Genomic DNA, 15,720 nt, shown 5'->3' with positions numbered 1-15,720 from the left:
TCTTGCTTCTTCTCATCTTTTCAGAACATTCCATCATATAATAATAATAATGATAAGAAAAAAACTCCTTAAATAATATACCATTGCGGGCATAATCTCGCCATCTAGCTTATAATTTTGTAAACAATTAAATACGTAAGTAGTAATACTATATATATATATATATATGCAAAACATGATCTAACCATTATCATTGACTTACTTCTTATTTTGCCTTTAATATTTTATAGTTTTTACACACACAAAATCATATAATTTAGGTAATTATCATTGGTATAATAACAACATATCTCACTTTAAATTGGATATAATAAATACAAAAAAATTGTAATATTAAATACACTCGATACAAAAAATTCCAATCCTCTAAAATTAAATATGTAAAAATTGAATACTTAATAAAAATATTTAATACCATAAAAGAAGAATGTAAACCAAATGTACAAAGTATTTGTTTACTATTATTAATATCATTTCACTCATTTAATAGGAGTGGATGGTAATACAATGATCGAGTTTGACATTCTTGTAATAATATTAATATTGAAAAACTAATAAAGAATATAAAATAGAAAGTAACAACATTTTTATATTATACCTTTATAATAACATTTTGTTGAAGATTAAATCATTTTCATATATTTTGAAATTTAAATAAAAACTAACTAATATGACATGTGTTTCATCATGGTTATATCGGTATCCTATTTACTCGAATATCTTTCTTTTCTAACTGGCCAAGATTCGGACGTACTAATCAGGGGACCTCACATGCCCATCAATAAGCCTTGTGGGTCGGTTCTAGGACCACTCCTCGTCTGATACACAACCAACAATGCATTATCATGCCGTCTGCGATCCCACTTATCCCCTGCCAACATGACAAGGGTAGATTACAATATGGCTACTAGACATGTCACATGCTATAAGTCAACCATATACAGAGTACGACCCTACCAAAGTTGTTTGGCATGGGAAAACAGCCCCTGATAGACCAGAATGGTCGGCCATGCCAACAGTACCCTCTAGAGCCACGTGATTCACCTCAACCACTATAAATAGGGGTTCCCTTAACATGAAGTATCATAATTCCCTCATAACTTAGAACTCATTATTTGTCATTACTATCATCTACTTACTCATTGCTTCTCATTTATTGCTCCCAAACATTACCTCTCCAGTCTTACTAACTTGACCAACGGGTAAGATTTTCAAGTACCTCCACCAACGAATCCAAGTCAACCTTCATCCAAATTCTAAAAGAAGCCTTACCCAGATCTCTCATCCGACCAATCTGATCAACCACAAAAGAACATTGGCGCTGTCTATGGCTTACCTACACTATGGTGACCACCAGAAATCAAGCAAATCCTACCAGCCAGATAGAATCAGCACCCACAAACATGCCTCTCAACCACCATACACCTTCCATTAACCCCATCACAAATACAACCCTAACATCAATCTAGCTGAAGTCGTCTCACTACACCTAACTAGCCACTACTAACTGCCCAACAATTACTCCAAATCATGGAAAAGCAAGAAAAGATGGTCCAGCAGCAAGCCCAAATGTTGGCAGAACTTTGCCATTCCAAACAATAATCGAGTTACCGACCCTCACGGTCGATCACTCAAGCACAAACTGTCGAGTCAGTTGACGAGTCCCGCCAAATCCCCAATAATCCTATACACACAAAAGTCACCAATCATTCCCACCTCTCCGAACACAACATCTGCAGAGCCAAACACCCATTCACGGATGATTTCATGTTCTACCCCTTACCAAAACATGTGGTTCGCTCAGCCAACATTGATCAGTATGATGGAACTTCGGATCCCCAAGACCACCTAGATGCTTTTGAGGCATCTATGCTCTTCCATGGAGCAACGGACCCCATCATGTGTCGAACGTTCCTATTCACTCTGAAACGCACTATTCTTGAGTGATTCACTCAGCTATTACTAAACAGTATCGATTAGTGGTCCACCTTGGCTAGAACATTCAATGTCCGCTTTACGGCTAGCAAGGAGCAACCAAGATCGTTCTACACCATGTCTGGTATTCGGCAAGGTCCACATGATTCCATCCTTGCATATATGGACAGGTTCAATACTGAGGTAGTGAAGGTGCACTCCCTAAGGCCCAATGTGGTGGTGTATGTATTGGTCATGGGTCTGAAGGATGGCCTCTTCAGAATTGAGCTCGCTAAATACACCGACCACACTGTGGAGGACCTTTACTCCAAGACCCAACAATTCATTAACTTGGATGAAACCCACAATGTTCGGTCACCCGATGAGCACCATACGCACAACCTTTCACGAGAAGCCAAACGACCCAAATTCCACGACCACCCTAGAGGCGACCACCTAAGAGTACCTCGAAAACCTAAGCATGCGATCTACACCCTCTCAATGTTAGTCGCTCCATGTCAACCCAGAAACGACCAAAGTACTGCGAGTTCCACAGCATGTTCGGTCATATGATGGACGATTGCAACCAATTGCAGGATACGATTGAAGACCTGATATAGGCCGGCCACCTGCAACACTTCATTGTCGGGATAGCTCAACACATAAAGTCACTCTCATCACGTTGACCCAGTCCTCCAATGAGGTACTCCCTTCTGACACCCAATAAGGACATCCTCCGAATAGGATTCGAATAGGCAGATATCGTCTAAACAACCTTAGGCAAAGGAGATCGATTGATATCAATACCATTCTAGAGAATTTGTCGCGGGCGGCACCTCTAGGTCAACCCAGAAACGATATGTGCAAGAGGTCATGCAAGTGGCCGCAAGAAATGCACACCCGCCACAAGTCAATAGAAATATCTCTCCCATCTCATTTGACGACATCAATTATGAAGGTGTCGTCAGAGAGCATGATGATCCCTTGGTCATCACAACAATCTTGAATAACAAGAAGGTCGACAGACTTTACATTGACTAAGGAAGTTTGGCAGATATCATGTTCCAAGACCTCTTCGAGAAGATGGAACTAAGAGATTGTGACCTACAACCTTACAATGGGCAGTTGGTAGGATTCACCGGACAAGGAATAACTCCACGGGGCTACGTGGGTGTTTGGTTAACAATTGGCAACCAGTCCCTTAGCAGAACAATCTAGGCCAAATTCTTGGTTATTAACTACCAATCAGCCTACAATGTCATTTTGGGTCGTCTAATGCTCAACCACCTTGAAGTCGTAGTCTCCACACCACATTTGTTCATGAAGTTTCTCTCCTCTGATCTCAGGGTGTGCATGGTTCGAGGAGGCCAGCATTGTGCTCAGAGCTACTACCAAATGAGCCTTCCCAATATTCCAGCAGCAAGAAGAGGGCCACCCCCAACAAAGAGAATGAAGGGTGTGCACATAATACCCGAGTCGGTAAAGGAAATTCCCGCACACAATCTGGAGATCATGTCCATGTGGAGCCCCCTGGTCTATCAAAGAAGCCCATAGGTCATTTGACCTCTTTGTCCAAGTTCATTTCATCTGCCGAGTCTAAATGCTTGCTGCAACCCAAGAATCGAAACCTCCAAGCTTTTCTTTTCTTTTCCTCTTTTATGCCAAAGAAGTGTAATGTCGACCCCATTCGTGGTTGGATAACTCCTTGTAACACCAAAACATATATGATAACAAGGTGTTATTCATTTCATGTCTCATTGTAAGGATCTGGTCGAACTTCAATACCCATCAAAGGTGTGGCCCATGACCCCATTTGACGGTGGTCAAACAAATCACCCAAGGTGTCGAACAAGTCCCCCTTGACCGGTAGTCCAACTTCAATACTCGTCAAAGGTGTAGCCCCCTTTGACGGTAGTCTAATAAATCACCCAAGGCACGCACTTAGTCCCCCTTGATCGGTGGTCCAACTTCAATACCTGTCAAAGGCGTGACCCATGACCCCTTTGACAATGGTCTAATAAATCACCCAAGGTACGGACCAAGTCCCCCTTGACCGATGGTCCAACTTCAATACCCCTCAAAGGCGGGGCCATGACCCTCTTTGATGGCAATCTAATAAATCACTCAAGGCGCAGACTAAGTCCCCCTTGACCGGTGGTCCAACATCATTACCCCTCAAAAGGTGTGGCCTAAGTCCCCCTTGGTCGGGTTCATGATCAAGCTATTCAACCTACTCAAGCTCAAGTCTAAAGTGTCCTAACAGTTGTGTCAAACCGTAATTAACCTGAACAAGTTCAGTCAATCTAGTTGTTCCAATCATTCTAGTTTCTGGCCAGGACTCAAGCCACACCAAATTACCTATGACCAGGCTTATCGCCAAATTACCTATGACCAGGCTTACCTTACATAGATTCTAATTTACATTGGTGTTAAAATGATAAGTCATACAAGACCAGTTCCGACCAATACTATGCTTTGTCTTACATTACGGTTAGAGGGTTAATGCCCATCATGATTTCTTCAGTCAATAAAGTAATTGTCATCCAGACAATTCTGCTTGCTCATATCCGAGTTAAGGTGTTCAAGTCATCATAAATATCGGCCAAGTTACTTGGTTCTTTTCCGACCAAAGTTAACTTAAATCAAATCCATTATTCAGATGTTCTCGTATCATTAGTTCAAATTAAATCGACCTTCGTCATATTCTCGGTTATGGTTATGCACATTTGAGGTCAACTAACTCAAGTTCGATTAGGAAATCAACTTTGAACAAGTTTACCTTTATTTTGAAGGCATCACGTTTATATTTTAGCTCTTCATTTCACCCTGACCAAGTTCACAACTTCGCACGTTTTGGTTATCGTGGTATCACATTAAGGATCTTTACTCTCAAAACAAATAATTTAAAAACCAATTTTGGTTATGATTATCTTCAATTTCAGGTTATTGTTAACATGCTAGTTCTGGTTGATGCATTAACATTCAAGTTAAAAACAATTAAGAAAGAAAAGGTGCAACTCAGATTAAGGGAAAGACAAGTTCTTATAAAAATTCAAGAATAGAGGATCCTAAACTATTACATGGCACTCAAGCCTCCCCTCATTTCCCCAGAACAAGAATCTTGATGACATGGTCGTCCTCATAACTCAACAATTCCTCATGACGATCATTCACAGACCGCAAGGCATCGCCTTCTAGTCGTTTAATTAGCACTCTATCGCCCTCCAAATACTTAGCAATAGACACTGTCAAGACCGAGGATGCTCTAACTTGCCTCATCATGTCACGGATTGGGGTCGCCTCTAATACTCCCCTCACCTCATCGGTCACAAGGTTCACCTCGACCGCTTGAGGAATGGCATAAGCCTCAAGGGGTCGGCTAGAGGCCCTCCATTTCCAATAGAACGGTGGACAGAAGAATATGGGACGGTCATATCCAGTTCAGATAGTACTTCTAGAAGGGGCGGTTGGGCAATCCTAGAGTCGCCACCACTCAGCTTGTAGTGGTGACCTGGACCAGCTGGCTTTGGTCGATAGGGAGATAAGGAGAAGGGAGATTTTCCCCCTTGTTGAAAAAGGATCTTGACTTGCTACAAGTAGGGGTTGGAGAATCTGTTTGAGGACGCTTGCTTGACCCAGATCCCCCACGAAGGAGCTTGCCCAGCAATCGGCTTTTCTTTAGACGGGCGTGATACCTACGGACTTTATGCTCAAAGGTTGGATCACCTTTGGCTAGGTGGTGGGATAGCACAACACCATTCTCAACCAACGCTAACATTACTTTGGTCGCCTCTCTTTCCCGACCGACAAGGCTCTTGAAGTCATAACTAAACCTTTTGGCTAGTTTCTAGTGGAGGGCACCGTTCTAGGAAAACTAAAAAAGATGCTCCCCTATGGGGGCCATACGCCCACTAATGGGTTGATCCTCATATCTCAACCCGATAAAAGAACACCCTTCCAATTCTTCACTGAGGAGTCAAATGTATGGAACAAGGCGTGCTTGTTTTTTCGATTGAAGGCAGGTCAACCCACGACGATCAAGCTTCTCCTCATCTGAGTTGGTGTTGTGGGTCACCCGAAACATCTAAAAAAATAGACGAACCATGCAAGGGAACTTCATCACCTTGAAAAAAAGATTGAACGCACGAACAAACCCCAAGCGTTCTGGTGGAGTTGAGAAGGAGTAACCTAGAGGTGGTTCAACACATCCACCTATCACGCTTCTAGTGAAATGCACAACCCTATCTTTCGAGTATAGTAGTCATACATGTAGAAACTATACTTATCTCCCTATCTGCCTAAAGATCTTGACAAACCCTCTCTTCGGAAAAAGGAGCATATGACATTGTGTAGTTTGACGGGCGTGCTAACACGACAACCTTGGACTACTTATCTTCTAGGAAATAGCTAGGGGTGCCCAACACCTCTCGATCAATCCACCAGTAGCGGGGGTTGGGACCATATAATCCTTCGGGGATCGGGAAGCGGTCCTCCCTTACTGAGTAAGTTCTCACCATGGTTAACTTGTTAGTATAAGAGGTGTCAGATTCCGAATCGGATTCCCTATCCAAGAACAGACACCTCTTCACTAGAAAAGTTGTTTGGTCTGACATTGCTACCCGCTACTAGACATTCCCCTCCTCAAATTGACCAACAAGGTCGGAAGTACCTGGTCGCTCAACATTCCCCTGACGGCTCGTACTTGTCCATATTTAGAAGAAGGTCATACTCACCCACCACGTTGAGGCGATCGAGTAATGAAGATGGGTTGAGGTCTAGACAAGACCTCCACCTCATCAGAGCTAGACCCATACTCGACGTACGACATTTGAATTGTAAGAAAAAGATATATAGAGAGATTACTTAAAAGAAAGCTTGAAAAGTTAAGGAAGATGAGAGAGATAGTCAGTAGAAGAGCGTGTTGGGTAGCAGAAGAATTCTTAAAAACATGATGGAAAGAATAAAGGAAGGTTCCCCTTATTTATAGGAAAAGATGGACCAGGGCCTTCCTCACGACCTAGTCACGGGCTCATCCTACCCATCCAAAACAATACTTGAGTGTAGTCCAACGGAGACCCAAGAACCAAGACAAAGAGTGGCAAGAAATGAACTGATGAGTCGCACTTAAATACCTCCACCGAAATGCCTTAATGACAAGATTGATGTTGGCCAGCCACATGTCAAGCAATAAAGAAACTAATGATTACCTAGAGTCTACTAGCATGCCCGAAAACCGAGCATCCTACTAGACTGGGGACAACTGTTCCATCTCTGTTATCTGGGATCTCATCTACCCGGACATCTCACATTCCTAATCGATCATGATCCAAACGTACCAATCAGGGGACCTCACATGCCCATCAACAAGCCTTAGTGGGTCGGTTCCAAGACCACTCCATGTCTGATACGTTACCAATAATGCATTGCCACGCCGTCTACGATCCCACCTACCCCCTGCCAACATGACAAGGATAGGCTACAATACGACTACTAGACCTGCCACATGCTATAAGTAAAAAATGTGCAGAGTACGACCCTACCAAAGCCGTCTAACATGGGAAAAGCAGCTCCAGCATGCCAGAATGGTCAACCATGGTAGTAGTACCCTCTAGAGCCACGTCATCCACTATAAATAAGGATTCCCCCAACAAGAAGTATCATCATTCCCTCATAACTTAGAACTTATTACTTGTTATTATTATCCTCTACTTACTCATTGCTTCTCATTTATTGCTCCTAAGCATTACTTCTCCAATCTTACTAACTTGATCGTTGGAGAATATTTTCAATAGAGATGACAATATGGGCATTGCCCGCGGGTTGACCCACATTACCCGTAAAAAATGTCGGCATGGCATCCAATTTTTTCATGTTAGCTCATATCGCTCGGCCTGCTTGCCCGCTAAATTTGCGGGCATTTCACACGGGCTAAACTGGTAGCATGTGGGCTTAAACTAAACCAAATTGTTGAAGACCCATACATCCAACCCAACCCACTTCCTTCACCTAGTGACAAGCTCATAGGCAAATCTCTTAGTTTTTGTAACACCATAACCTTCATAGAATCACAACACCTCCTTCTTCTTCCATTTTTCTTTTTCATTCTTCCAAGTTCAAAACGGGTCGGGCAGTCCGTTTTGTCATCTCTAATTTTCAGGTATCTCCACTGAGGAATCCAAGTCAACCTCCATCCAAATTCGAGAAGAAGCCTTACCTGAATCTCTCATGTGACGAATCCAATCAACCATAAAAGAACAACATATATTTATAAACAAAAGCATATTAATGTAAATTTCATTAAACGATATAATTATCATATCATATTAGTATTAAGTTTGATTTACCATCCGATTTTGATGATTATGGTTTCTATTATATCATAAGGGACTTTAGTTGAATTTTTCTGACAAAGGATTTTTGCATACCACTCTTATGTTTAGGATGTTGTCACATCAACCAATCTTGTAAGTGTGGGATTCCCCTTTCTCATTGCTTTCTTTCTAACAAAATAAAATTAATAGACTCATTTTATTATGGATGGATTTTAATTTTTACCTATTTAATTAAATTTTAGGAATTATTCAAATATAAAATTATAAAAACCATGTAATTGTAAATAACTAATCATGTAATCTATATTTTCTATTTTAAAAAAATCTATAAATGTGTAAATAATTATTTATCAATAAGAATTTATTATATATTTACTTTTTTAAGCAATGATTATACAATTAAATAATTACATATTATTGTTTTAGAATAATTGGATCTTAATTGTTCACACTTGGGCATGCATTCCATACTTAATTGCCCAAATCATGCGTTTCCTTTTTTACTAGTGAAAATAATCGGGCATTTCGTATGTTTAAATGTGAACTTCATATTTAATTGTTTAATGTGCATTAATGGACATGTATTAATTGTTTATCAAATAATTTAATTACCAATTGACTTAAAATTCAACAATTTCAATGATAAAATTTTGGTCAAAACATCTGTCATGGCACTAATGAAGAGTATCGGTGAGGATTAATGTGGTTGAAGATAAATTTTGAGGAAACTCATTTGAGTTAAAATAAGTTTCACAACTTATAAATATTTACTTTATTTAGAGATTATCCATCTACGAAATTCTCAGGTCAATAACAAAATTTGAACTCACAATTTTATGTCCTACAAACTAATTCCTTAAGAGTAGATTGAGCATCTTAGCCAATTACTTTCTTTATTTTAATAAAAACAAAAATATTTTTTTATTAAAGTAAATCATATTTGTAAGAGGATTAAAAAAAATTACTGGCTATCTCACATACTTCATTGTGAAACTTAGCCGAGACAGGATTTGAACTCCTCTGACATGTGCCAAAAATGTCTTGAAGAAGTATGTGAACAACTGAACATACCAAAAAACCATGGTTACAACTCTATAGCAACCTAGCATCAATATTAGCATGTGATGATGTTAACGTCCTTTAAATAAACTTCTGAATAATTTTGTAAGCACAAAAAAAATGAAGTGCATTAATAAGCACCTTAGAATGAGGTTGAGGAAAAGGAAATGCACTTGGGATTTGAATTATACTCATCATAGACAGCAGCATGGTGGAAATCAAATGAAACTTGCCAATGTGGTAACAAATTGGTTCAAAGACTCATGCGGGAAATCAAATGACTATTCAAAACATGCAAATGAAGTAAGATAAAAGGAATATACATATACCTGGAAATTTTATAGGAGGACTTGTAATATAATATGGGACAGTATTGGGCATTAGAACAACAAAAAATAAACCAATGTCTAAGATATGAGAAAGTGGAGGTAGCTAGAAAATATATGGTATAATCGTATCTTAGGTGGTTTGGATATATGTGAAAGAGACCGTTAGAAGTATCATTAAGAAGTGTAAATTAAATAGATGTTAGTTCAATTTCTAGAAGCAAAGATACCAAGGAAAACGATAGGCAAAACGACTAGGAAAATTTTAGAGATCAATGTTTTGTCAATTAACATAATTTATATGATAATATATTTTGACGTCATTCGGTCTATGTAGTCGATCTCACCCATTAAAACTAAGACTTGCTGTTGTATCATAATAGGGTAATCATGTATGACATCCTGAAGACTACTATGAGTCTAAATGGACACTCGATCATTATAAAGAATAGGGTGTCGGAGAGAGTGGAAATGGAATTAAGTCCATGGATGAATCATCATTCTCTCTATCTTGGCTTCAAAGATGGGATCTTACTAAACAAGGTTTGTGCAGATTTGTTCCATTATGACATTGAGAATAACAACATGGCTCAAGGCCTCAAGCTTACACCCTTCAAGATCTCAACACAAATCCATGTGTTGTCCTACAGGGCTTGTTTCATTAAATCAGGCATAGAAGCTGCCTTCCGAAGATAGCTTTTTTACATAAGATATTAGTAATAGAAATAGGAACTTGGTTCCTTGGAATACACTCATCTTTTGAGAAATCAGAAAATGTTAAGACTAGACACTTATATTTCTGTTAAGTGTCAATGCATGGTCACTTTACCTTGTACATGGATGCTGTGGTATTTTTATTCATCACTACATGAACTCCCTTATAGCACTCTACCTAATTGAGAGTGGGATTTTGCCTTCATGGTCTAGGCAAAACACACTAATTTTGGACAAGTTCAAATGTATCCGCAGACTCATCATTTTTGTGAATAACTCTGTCTATGCTATGTAACAAAACTATCTAATATGGGTTGGTTCAAATGGGATGAGTTTGGAATGCTTAAACATGTGAAAATATTACTGGGAGTATATTATATGTTTGACCCAAAAGATTAGTCTCTTATATGTCAATAAGGTACTTGGAAAAGCAATAATTGGCTAGACAGATTTTTCTTAATAAGGAAATGTTTTTGCTGCTAGTAATTATATTTATATATTTTTAAGTATCAAATTATATTTTACCATGGCAAAAAGGTATGTTGCACAAAGTATAGAGAAAGCATAAGCTAATCTAACAACTTATGGCCATTGGTGACATGAAAAGGTAAGACTGAAGGTTTTATTATTAGTTGTAAATGTTGACAGCTTGACATTACCAGCTAGATGAACACAAGAATAAAGCAACAAAGTTCTTAAGTTAAAAAAAGAATGAAACATGAGCAGGTTCGCAATAATCTCTTCTAGTGACCATATACCAATGAATTCCCCTAATGTTCTACTTCCAAATTGTTATCCACCCCAAAAAATAAGGAAAAATAAAAAGGAAAGGCCAACACCTGCTGAATTGATCTATTTTAACTTTCATCTTCATTGCTTGAATTATCAGGAACAATGAGGATACTAAACCAAAAGGTATGGTATGCCCAATTTGGTAGAATGCTTAGGTCCTCTTCAAGAGATACCCCATAATTATGCCAAGTAATCCAATGAATATGACAAGGGCAAACGAGACTCCACCGCGATTTTTGTTGCCTTCACGCTTTAGCAGATCCTACAAGTAATAAAAATCATGAATTAAATGTTTCCCTTCCGGTCCAAAACTAACACAGAAAGAATCGAAGTTTGGCAGAAATTGAAGTGCTTGTTTAGGTAACTACACAATCCTCAAAATTACTCCACCCTGTGAGGAAAACTAATGGCACATATTGTATAAGATGGTAGGGTAGTAGCAGCACAAAGGCGCACTTGGTTTAATATGCAAAATGAGATCATACTCCGTTATTTATTTGGTCAACAGTGTAGTTTACTCTAAAACAAATCTAAAAAAAAGTTCCTTTTGCTGTCAACAAAACAAAAAGAGAAACATGTTTATCAGAAATAAGCAGCAGTTCTAATCAGGCTTCCTATGTGTGCACTGAGTCTCCAACAAGAACACAGTGCGTAATTGCTTCCTGATGCAAATTATATCAATGCAGCAAAAAAACTCAAACTTATAAACAAAATTTCACCCAAAAAATAAAAAAAATCAAAGCAATAAACATTAATTAAAAATAATAAACAAACTTGTCAGGCTCATATCAAGTGTAAATTTGATGGGTCTGCCATTGTGGGAAGAAAACCCAATTGGATGGTAATAAAAGGGAAGGGGAAGGGGATAGGGAGAGAGAGAACATAAGACTCTAGGGATGTGGATGCCCTTATCCTGAATCAAAGATACAAGAGCCGAACCCTTTGGTAAAAGGGGGTTTGGCAGCACCTTTAATTCAAAGGATGTGAGAATTTCTGAGGCCATCAAATTGGTAAATTCCACTCAAGAACTCTATCTTTGTAATCACAGCACTCTCCCACATGAGAAAATCTATGTTCACCAGTTCTCCGAGTACCAAATACTACACAATATCATGAAAAAAATTGGACTGGTTTGAAGTTTGAATGCTTCAAAAAATATTTTTAGTAGGAAAACACAGCATGAATTCTGTACAAGGAAAGTCCCCCTCCTTTAGTTGCCTTGACAAGAACGGTTACATTTTTTTCCACATCAATCACAGAAAACATCTGCCTTTGGTTACTTTTCAGTTAAGCAGGGTTTCCAAATAAATATGTTGCAAAAAATCTTATGATATTCAGAGACAGATGGAAAAAAAACTAAAAAAATCTTATGATATTCAGAGACAGATGGAAAAAAAACTAAAAAAATCAAAGGTGTGTACTGCTAACAACAGAAATAGAATCATTCTCGTCAAAATTTTTTTTAAGGAAGTCCCATTTATGTTAGAAGAAGTGAGTCTTTCTAGGTAATCTGAATTCTCAAGACACCAACCAGGCTCAGTCATGACCTTAGTTCCTATTATTTCTGGTGCTTTCCCTCAGTTTGTTTAGAACAATAATACCCTTAAGGAGAGGTGATCGCACAGTGAAGGGAGCTAATATTTCAGATTTAGTTTCAAAATGTCCGCCACCAAAAGGAAAAAATATACATATACAGATGGATGGGAAAACGTTATATATTTTCTAAATCCTCACCAGTTCCTGACGGAGTTTGCTATTTTGTTGAATTGCATTATTCTTTTCTTCAGTCAGCCTTGAGATAAGAGCTCTTGCCTGCAACAAAACAACTATAATCAAAACAAAGTTGCCACATAGTACCAACTCCCGAAGTTACAGGTGCCACTCAAATTTCAGCATGTGAACCAAAAAGAAATTAATAAATTCATTAGCTTTTCATTTGTTTGCCTCTTCACGTTTTCTCCATGTTAATCCAATGTATAAGAGTCATACAACAAGTTAACAACCCCTATTGACACTGGAAAACATGATCTTATCCATCAGCTTTGATCTTAAAGGAAAACATGAAACCACTAGACCACTACGTAAGTTCACTTAAAATCATGCGTAATTGAAAAAGAAAAGTAAATTCCATTCTATATCTTTCCTGAAAAATACATGGGTATAATCTACATTAGCTATAAACTGCAGTCAGCCAACAAAGCAGTCATCCATCCACAAATCAATTTACATTTTAACAAACATCACATAGAAGTTATTTTCCTTTACCTCTGCAGATTTTTCTAGAGCCTCCGGTTGTTCAGTAAATCCTTTTGCTACCTGCAAAGGCTGCAATACCCAAAAAAAAGGCAGCTCAGCTGATATCCTGGAATTTTTATAGTGCTAATGGAAGATTCACCTAAACCAGGACAAGTTAAGAACCCACTTGTGTGAAGTCAGAAACATTGACGGTTCCATTTTCTGAAACTGAACCTCTAGGCGATGACCCCTCCTCTGAACCTTCTGCGACTGGAGATGGTGGTCGAGGTGGTGAAACATACAGCACTCTCAATTTGGTCTCTTCAACCACGTGTCCCGCCTCCTTGTTGAACTAGAAAACCCAAATGACACCAGTCTTTTAATTTTTCACACAAAGAACAGAAACCAACTGAAAATGCAAAGGCAACTAACTAGCATGCTGTACTATACCATATCTGCAGAGATATCCTTTGGGCTTGCACCGTCATAAGTTTTTACACTCTGAAGAAGAAACTTATCCTTGCATTGCATATCAGCTGGAGCTTCTTTTTGTGCTTGCATGGTAACTTAAAAACAAAAGGAAAAAATGTTGCCAATCCATTGATTGATTATAAATCATAACTAAGGCAGCGTTGGATGCGTAGACAGAACATGGATTTCTACTCTGTTCTCTTTTTTCAATTCCACCCTTTTCAGGGCAACCAAAATGTTTGACTTTTAAAATTCAATGTCATGTTCTATTCTACTTATATGTTATATTTATGAAGCACACCAAATAGAGGATATTACATGTGTTCGACTCTATTATGACAGGGCTACCAAAGGCTACCTAAGGGTCTGTTTATGAGTTGGTTTTTGGAGGATAATGGAGGGAAGGGAAAGACTTGGGAGCAATGAAATAAACTTGTAAGATAGTTCCTCTCCAAAATCCAACTCGCAAATAGACCCTAAGAAAACAAAAAGTATAGTAACATGCATTGAGAATATTTATATTTGTACCCATAACATCACACACAGATCGCGGCAAGACAATTCCATTGTTTGGACGAACACAATACTTCTTGGGATTGGTTGTTTTCACCTATACAAAATCAAATTACAAACACAAACATTCAAATCTTGCATTTCAACGCACAAAAAATGATCAAAAATAATTTGTTTCTATCCAACATTGTTCAAAAACAATAATACAAGTCCCAATTAATCAGATCTAACAACAGAATCAAAACTAAAATTCACAAATCACAATCAAATTAACGAAAACAAATTAATTTAAACATTGTAAAATGGAAAAAATAAAAATAACGGTTACCTTGAAAGCTACATAGCTATCGGTCTTATTTGATAATTGAAGAGAACACGAGATCTGCTTCTTCAACTCAACTGAAACAAGGAACGAACTATTTTAAAAATTAAATTGAAAAAAAAAAGATGAGAAGGAAAACAGATCGAAGGAAAAAGAAGAGAATGGAAATGGAAAAGAAAATTAATTACATGGAAACTTGAGTTCGAGAGGTTCGATGCTAAGAAGCTCCCCATTGCTCATCACGTTTGGAATGGAGAGAGAAATTGGGAGAGAAAGTGAATTGGAATTGGGAATGAGATGAAAGTGAAGATGGTGACAGGGATTCAGTTTTCTTTTTGGTTTTTCTAATTTATAATTCTTCTATGTGGTTCACAGAGTGGTCGTAATAGTATCAACTATCAACAACGTCTGTTGAAACTTTGAAAACAATGTATATTGTAAACTATTTGCTAGGGGTGTAAAAATTCGGTTCGGTTCGGTTTTTTGTGTATTTTAGTGATCGAACCGATTACAAACATATGGTTCGGTTCTACTCAATTAACTGCAAATTTAACTATAAGAACCGAACCGAACCGCTCTTGAATGGTTCGGTTCGGTTCCACGGTTTTTTCATTTACTTTTTTATAAAAAATCTTGTATCAATTGAAAATTCAAAATGTATTACAAGAGATATTGTTTATCCATAAAAGGATAACATTACTACTATTATTATAAAAAATTATGAATCATATATAACAATACAATTCATGATTAGTAACATATATATCAATTAGTAAAATATATGATAGTTACATTTATAACCTTATATTTCATAATTAGTAACACATGTAACAATACATGTATAACAATATATGATATATGTTAGTTTCAAACTCAATATCACATAAGTTGGAAAATATGTTCCAAATCATAAGACACTAGGAAACAATTTAGTAACTAATAACATATATAATATTAACTTAATAACAATTTAGTAATATATATAATATTAACTTAATAACAATTTAGTAATATATATAATATTAACTTAATAACAATTTAG

General features: G+C 37.7%; 1 protein-coding gene across 2 annotated transcripts; it reads right to left on the bottom strand.

Moving 5' to 3' along the window:
• Window positions 1–10,940: 10,940 nt before the first annotated feature.
• On the bottom strand, window positions 10,941–15,034 carry LOC109341436 (vesicle-associated protein 1-2-like). Of its 2 annotated transcripts, none has more exons than XM_019579348.1 (8): window positions 14,867–15,034; window positions 14,685–14,755; window positions 14,372–14,453; window positions 13,823–13,938; window positions 13,560–13,724; window positions 13,403–13,453; window positions 12,872–12,949; window positions 10,941–11,399 (listed from the first exon to the last, which is right to left on the bottom strand). In XM_019579348.1, exons 1-8 carry the CDS (start codon window positions 14,916–14,918, stop codon window positions 11,289–11,291), a joined length of 726 nt encoding a protein of 241 aa, XP_019434893.1. In that variant the 5' UTR covers window positions 14,919–15,034; the 3' UTR covers window positions 10,941–11,288. The 2 variants fall into 2 exon arrangements, with proteins under 2 accessions (XP_019434893.1, XP_019434892.1); XM_019579347.1 differs by having other exon boundaries at window positions 13,403–13,462; window positions 14,867–15,032.
• Between the last annotated feature and the right edge of the window lie 686 nt (window positions 15,035–15,720).

Source organism: Lupinus angustifolius, unplaced genomic scaffold (genome assembly GCF_001865875.1).
Source record: "Lupinus angustifolius cultivar Tanjil unplaced genomic scaffold, LupAngTanjil_v1.0 Scaffold_462, whole genome shotgun sequence".
Taxonomy (NCBI): Eukaryota; Viridiplantae; Streptophyta; class Magnoliopsida; order Fabales; family Fabaceae; genus Lupinus; species Lupinus angustifolius.
This window is presented reverse-complemented; position numbering and strand designations above follow the sequence as displayed.